The sequence below is a fragment of the Sinocyclocheilus anshuiensis genome, unplaced genomic scaffold (genome assembly GCF_001515605.1).
Source record: "Sinocyclocheilus anshuiensis isolate Anshui unplaced genomic scaffold, SAMN03320099.WGS_v1.1 scaffold792, whole genome shotgun sequence".
NCBI lineage: Eukaryota > Metazoa > Chordata > Actinopteri > Cypriniformes > Cyprinidae > Sinocyclocheilus > Sinocyclocheilus anshuiensis.
The window spans coordinates 722,585-730,089 of record NW_015558618.1 but is presented as its reverse complement, the minus strand read 5'-3'; the positions used below and the strand labels follow the sequence as shown (position 1 = coordinate 730,089).

At 40.3% G+C, this 7,505-nt stretch overlaps 1 protein-coding gene across 1 annotated transcript in view; it reads right to left on the bottom strand.

Moving 5' to 3' along the window:
* The window catches only part of LOC107680414 (kinesin-like protein KIF21B), a 66,021-nt gene that overhangs the window by 4,623 nt on the left and 53,893 nt on the right, over positions 1-7,505 (bottom strand). The window contains exons 27-32 of the mRNA XM_016476303.1: positions 5,513-5,649; positions 3,756-3,936; positions 3,491-3,655; positions 3,228-3,345; positions 2,180-2,350; positions 393-592 (exon numbers count right to left, since the gene is read on the bottom strand). Coding sequence (XP_016331789.1) covers positions 393-592; positions 2,180-2,350; positions 3,228-3,345; positions 3,491-3,655; positions 3,756-3,936; positions 5,513-5,649 — 972 coding nt within the window. The remainder of the gene's footprint in view (positions 1-392; positions 593-2,179; positions 2,351-3,227; positions 3,346-3,490; positions 3,656-3,755; positions 3,937-5,512; positions 5,650-7,505) is intronic.

The following is a 7,505-nucleotide window of genomic DNA, read 5'->3' as shown; positions in this document are numbered from 1 at the left end:
AGGAAGCATGAAGTGCTCCAAAATTTCTTGGTAAACGGGTGCAGTGACGTTGGTTTTCAAAAAACACAATGGACCAACACCAGCAGATGACATTGCACCCCAAATCATCACAGATTGTGGAAACTTAACACTGTACTTCAAGCAACTTGGGCTATGATTATATATATATATATACTGTATATATATATATATATATATATATATATACACACTGGTAATTGCCTCTGTTTACCAGATTGGTCTGAGTCACGAACAAACTGTCCAGCCTAATTTGCAAACCAGTCCATTAAAAAAAAAAAATGACAGAACCAAAAGAACAATTTTTCCATGAATCTTGCATCCCTAGTAGTTTATTATTTTTCTAAACACTCTCTCTTGTCTGATGCACGCACCTGGAGGCGGTAAAGATCTGTTTGGAATTGGTGCAGATGGCATTGATCGGGCTCTCATGGCCCTTAATCTCTCCGATGGGGGTGAAGTTGTCCACATTCCACACCTTGAGCATTCCCCCCCTGCAGGCGCTGAGGAGCATGGGCCGCCCGGGAACAAACGCCAGAGCACACACCCAATCCTTGTGCGCGTTTGGGATTTGCTGTGGAGAAACAAGTATCGTTCTAGTTTTAGAACACCTCCGATCTACAAACTGCACCATTTTCGGTGTCAACCGTGTCAGCGGTACAAGCAGTGCATGAAGTTTAATTCTGCAGTTTCGGGGTTGACCTCTAACCCTTACTCTAAGCAAAAAAATTAGTAGTAAAGCACCAGTAATAATAAAACTACAAATGAGTTCGACAAACAAGCCAAATTAACATTTTATTAAAAACAAACCTCAGAGTAATAAAAACATATATGCTATGAAAGAAATGAAACATTCATGAAGCTCTATATATCACGTGAAGAATTTCCAGCAAGTTCCTGCTGATCCCGCCAACAGGCCTGTGGGGAAGCGGACGGAAATTCTCATAAAAGAGAGCAACCAAAGCACATTATCTTGGCAAATTTACTCAGTTGTGCAATCAAAGAGGGCAGGCGAGTAAGTCAAGTTTAGATGTTTAGATAAACTTGCTGTTTATACATTGGTAACTGCACTGGGATTCAAACGTCTTCCTTTTGAGGGAGAGAGGTAGCGTCTGCTGTCAGTCACTTAATATATAAAGATTTGGATGTGCACATACAGCTGTGATCTGATTTAACCCAGATATATGTGTTTCATAGATTGAGCGCTGAATAAATCTGCGTAACGAAAATAAAGATTGACATGAAGATATAGCTTTAAATCAAGATGTCTTTCACCTACAACTGACAAAAAAAAAAAAAAAAACTGGAAATGTTTACAGGTATAAGATCTCCATTCATCATCACACATTGATTTTCCTGGGGATGTCTGTGCTCGATTTTGGATTTCAGCATTAAAATGTGCTAAAATTATGACTATTACAATCAAATGTACCTGTGAAATGCATAATTCATATTTCCTTGATGTGCAGGAGACTCGTTTTGTCGAACCCATTTTTACATCATCTTATAATAGTCTTCCATTATTTTTGACCTTTTAGCTCTGGATAAATGTGTTCGGTATGTGTTCTTGTCTAATATAAGCAGCTGGAGAAACCATTACAATCAAACGTACTACTAAGAGCTTTCTCAGCTGTCAGACCATGGTGACGTCAACCAGCGCTGATAAATGAAGCCATCCTACATCTATTGACACAGGAACAATAGGTAAACGCTGGGTTATTCCCCTCTGAAACATCATTTGTCTGTATATATATTATTTATCAGTATTGGATATTGTATTTAATTTCACTGCTGTCAGTCATGTAAGCTGTCTTAACTTTAATGCACTTTAAACTCTTTAAAGCACTTTCTGCTTATCATTCACACAGTCCCCCTTTTTTTTATTTATAGTTCCTTAAATTAACAGTTAACTCCAAAAATCTACATTTCTCAGTCATAATTACATTTTGCCACATAAGGCTTTTTGCTTTCACATTATGATGATTGTACAGATGACAAATTAATAAATAACCATAAATGGTTAATGCATTATAAGCAGCGTGTAAATTATGGGCGGTATTCAGGGGTCCGATCCCCCCATCCCCCATGTGACATTATGACATAACACATTAACAAAAAACCAAAAGACGCTTACATGCAATAGTAATCTTCTAATTTTTACCTGAATAAGTTCATGCTGTCCCAGATCCCATTTCTTAATGCCATTGTCACGGGAACCACTGAACAGCACATCGCCATGTATAGCAAGGCACTCAATCCCATCGTAATGAGGGGGCTCGAAGTTATGAGCTGGTCCGATGTTACCCTGGGTTCCCTCCGCAACATCAAATATCTGCATTAAAGGGGTCATGAATTGAGAATGAATTTTGACATATACTGTAAGAGGTCATTGCAATTTAAAAACATACTGCAAGTTTCAGAGCTCAAACCTTTCTTGTTAGTTCAAAAAAGCTTTTATTGAAACCAAGCTTCCAAAACAACTTTTTCCTACAGGTTTTTATTACGCAATAGAGATGAATACATTAGCACAAGAATGCTGTATGATTGTTTTGATACGTAAGGACTTATGTGGTCAGCCGTTCTGTCTCACAATAATTTATTTCATATCGGCAAATCAAGCCATCGACTGAACAGTCATATGCACATTGTTCCTTTTAGTAGCATGAAAAACAACAGATTTTCAAATTGGGATTAAATATATACAGAAAGCGAACAAAGAACGATCCCTTTATAATCACTGAAGCTGTCGATCACTTTAGTTCAGTGCAGTTCTGCTCTCTCACCAAATCTGCATAATGAAACTCAAATTTGCATTGTGTCAGCACTTTTTTTGGTTAGTCAGCACTAAACAAAACTCCTACTGCATTCATGCATTCAAAACTAACTACAATGCCCAGTGCTGGAAAAACTAAAGTGTTAAAAGAAAATTTTGATGGAGTAAATGTACTGTAAACATAACACTTTACATTAGTTGAATGCAAATGCATAATAACATGCATGCTACTTATTTCATATGCAAAGATGTTGCAATTGTTCAAACCATAGTCAAAAACAAGGTAGAAAATGGCCATTTCTGCTTTTGATGTAAATATTTTCCTAAAATTATAAGCACAACATTGTACTCAATGTCAAATCTACATCCTAGCTGACTACATGAAGAAAAGAGAACTATATAAAAAAGGGAAATAAACTAAAATGGTTAAACGCACCTTCACGTAATGGTCTTTGGATCCAGTGATCACCTGATCCTTGCCTCCTCCAGAATAACCCACTGTAAGACACATGACTGACCCAATGTGTCCGGTCAGCTTCCCAGTGGCCTGCATTCTGCACACAAAGAATATAACAGAATATGCACATAGTGATGAACACTGTACAGCCAATTCACTTGGTAGGTTTATTAATTAATCAATAAATGACCATCAATAAATGCTAATACCAGTTGCACTCGACTTAGGAATGAACTATGCACCTGTTGAGGTCCCATGTGCGGACAGTGTTGCCTGCAGCAGCGTACAGCACGGATCCGGAGGGATTGAGGGCGATCTGGTTGATCTGGTACTCGCCCTGAGCTGTAGTGATAGTGCGAGTGGTTGTACTAGCACAGGCATCGCCTGAGACCACCTGACCCGATGACCTAAAGATGGACGAGTTGAAATTTTCATGTTAAACATAAAACTAGGTGCATTCAGATGCTACGGCTAAATGCTAATTGCATACGTTGAAAAAATACTCACGTGAACGTCCGGACGCACTTGGCAGAATCACGAATGTCCCAAACTTTGATATATGAAGTAGAAACTGTGAAGACAAGGCCGGAGTTGCTGCAGTATTTGACAGACACAACGTTGTTAGGATGTCCTCTCAGGGTCACGATTTCCTGTCCAGTCACCAAGTTCCACACCTTGCAGGTACGATCTGAATTCCAGGTATTAAACATTTTTTTATACTATACTGTTATACTATTCATGCACCGTGTGCATCCTTAAGCCTAAAGTAACAAGTGCACTTTAGGCATATTGGCAAAAGGTTAGACATGCTTAAAATTAGAGCCCGATCGATATATCGTTTTGCCGATTTTATCGGCCGATATGAGCCTGTCGCAGATATATCGGTATCAGCGAATATGCTGCCGATATGAACATTTTTTTTACAGAACATAAAACACAGATAAATAGACATGCTTAAAATTAGAGCCCGATCGATATATCGTTTTGCCGATTTTATCGGCCGATATGAGCCTGTCGCAGATATATCGGTATCGGCAAATATGCCGCCGATATGCCACTGATATGAAATTTTTTTTACAGAACATAAAACACAGATAAAATGCTTGTAAATGGTGTACTTACGTAGTTTGTCCAGCAGAGTGCGCTCCATTGTTTGCTACCTGGATGAGACGCTTTAAAGCTTAAGTGTATGGAATACCACTGAAATTTTGAACGGCCATATATCCGTAACGGCGCGGCGGATCCGCTCCAAATTCGGGGGATCCCTTCAGCTCGAGGAACCCTCTCGAACGCTGAATCGAGTGTACGTCTCGAGGCTCGCTTTCAAATGAGACCACCCCCGCGTCCATAGTCCCCGGCGTCCGGGAGTTACGGGCGATTAAATTCGCGGTCGGTCGCCAACCGATCAGGCGATCCTGGGGGGCTACCGACGCGCAGAGGGTGGCGTTCGAGAGGGGGCCTCGAGCTGAAGGGATCCCCCGAATTTCACTTCAGTAAGGAGGTCTCTTGTTCAGGCAGCAGCATTCAAGCGTTGTCTTATTCGACCGTTGTCTTATTGATCGTTGTCAAGTGCCCTGCGAAGTGGACTTCACATGATATTCCGCCATGATTCCAGTTCCAAGGGAACGTACACGTTACTTTCAAAGGGCATTAAAGTGCGCGAGACCTGAATTTATATTGTATTTATTTACAGAGGTATATTATGTCACACTTCACACTTCTCTAGTAGCGCAAATCCGTGAATGAATGTTCCGAAGTTGAATGGAATTGAATTGCAATAAAGTTGAATAAACTTCAACTTTACTGTTCAGTGCACTGATGTCAGACTCATTTTGGATAATAAAGTTTATTGTTTAATTGTTAAATGCCCTGCCTCCATTACATATCTTTGTCACATCATTATAATTGTTTTATAATTTATAATTTAATTAGGTTTAGAAATTAATTTTATCAATGTATTAACGAACAACACCAACATAAACACAAAAACATCATTTGCAAAATGCAAAAGTGCAAAACATGCAATTATGATTGCAGTGTCTAAATGAATAATAACTGAAGCACTGTGAGTAATATATGAAGCTGCACAAGATTTCTGTTGAGCTGCCCACAGTTAGCCATCTTTATAGCAGTGGGCTGATGAATAGCTCAATAAAGCATGCTGAAACTATGACCTCGAGAAAATGTAATTCAAATTGGCTCATGTTTGTGTGCTTATGGGTGTTTATGTTTTCCTCTCAAAGGTTCAGAGTGAAAAAATGTACCTTTGGAGCCAGTGAAAAGCAGCTCATCTGTGGCATCCAGGCAAAGCACAGGTTTGGTGTGTCCCTCGGCCATTGCCACACACTGCAACGGGGCCGTCCTGCCCCCCTTCAGCCCACCTGTGGGAGTGATTACACCCCTGCACAAAGACACATAGCATTTTAAAACACTGTTGTGAAGTGAGGAAGTCTCTGAGGTTAGTTGAGCAGGTGGAAAGGAGGATGTCACAACAAAGTTTTTTTGTGTTTAGATTCAACGTGTGCCATCTGTTTCATGCAGATGGACAAAAAAAGCATAACTACTATTTTTTGTATCAATGTGTGAAAGAACAACAGATTGAGGGAGAACAGAAAGGAAACAAAATCGAAATGGGAAGAAGTTATCCTGATATGATCCCAATCCATTAACCTAATTACAGGTAATTGTCAGGTTTGTGAAGTAAAACTGCCTGGGTCTGCTTAGGACCCCAAAGGGTAGCTATTAGTAATGGCAGGTTTAAAGCTATAAAGAATGCTGTTTATATGTAGGGTAAGCTAGCATGTTATGCAACATTAGGCTAATGCTATTCTAACGGTATGCTAAGCAAGTACATGGAGCTGGTACAGAATTGGTACACAACAGTATTAAATATACTAAGTATTATATAAGCATTAGAAAACATGCATCAAAGAGATTTTGTAGAATTTCTTCTCAGTCATTGAATAGAGTAGTCATTAGAAGTTCTTTCAGCCAATGGAACTGCTAGGTGGACTTGATTCAATGGGCAGACTCAATTGTTCACGTCCACTCCTTTGTGAGATCCGGCGGTTGAATCTTGCACACTTCAGACCCCCATCCTTCGGCTGCTCTCCCTGAAGTTCATCGTCAACGTGCTGATATTTTATTTGAGTTATCAGACTCCAGCTGTGTTTTACAGGCCGCCACTCTGTCTTTCTCTCCAGACTCCATGGGTCACACAGGATACGGCCATGAGCCAGGCAGACGGACATCAGTGAAAACAATAGTACAGACTCCATACATCGAGCAGGTGCTAATTATGTCCTGTCGTAGTGTACCACTGCCAAGCAGCAGGGGAGCAATACATGTGATATCACACCGACTGCAAAGCCAAGCCGAATGCACACTTGAAAGGGAAGCCTGTTCGACTGATGCAAACTGCAGCCAAGTCCACTGGGAGTTGATGACTTGGGTTCAGAAGCTTAAAATCCGCATTTCAAAGCCGCTCAGTTGGTCACTGCTGACTTTGCAGGGTAGCACAGAAAGTGGATCTATTTTAAGACAACTTCAATGTCCATATGTTTTGCAGAAGCGTAAACGGCTCTCTACCCAAAGGCTGCAACTGACAGAAATGTTAAGCACCTAGGTGCTGTTTTCCATTTCTCCCAGGCAAAAGTAACATATTATTTAACTATGACTAATTCTGACATTTTGGAATGTTAGTGCAAGGCAAACCATTTGATATGTGTGATTAAAACAATTATGCATGTCAGGATCTCAAGAGGAACCTGGGCACAGGTCTTCAGAGCCTCCCTAATGGCTAATCTTTATCTTGCATTTAGGGGTCCCTCGAATTAAAGGGGTCATATGATGTTGCTAAAAAGAACATTATTTTGTGTATTTGGTGTAATGAAATGTGTTTATGCGGTTTAAGGTTCAAAAAACACATTATTTTCCACATACTGTACATGATTGTTTCTACTCTATGCCCCGCCTTTCTGAAACGCATTAATTTTTACAAAGCTCATCGGTCTGAAAAGCGAGGTGTGCTGATTGGCCAGCTATCCAGCGCGTTGTGATTGGCCGAATACCTCAAGCGTGTGACGGAAATGTTACGCCCTACCATACTGTGATGCCCTGTCAGGCCGGAGCGACGAGACAAAAACATTAAAACCCATTATAAACGAGGCATTTGTTGCATCCAGTGGGGACATAATTACGGATTATAATGACTTATACTGTCTTTTTACACGTTGCATCGCGCCGCGTAAACATAAA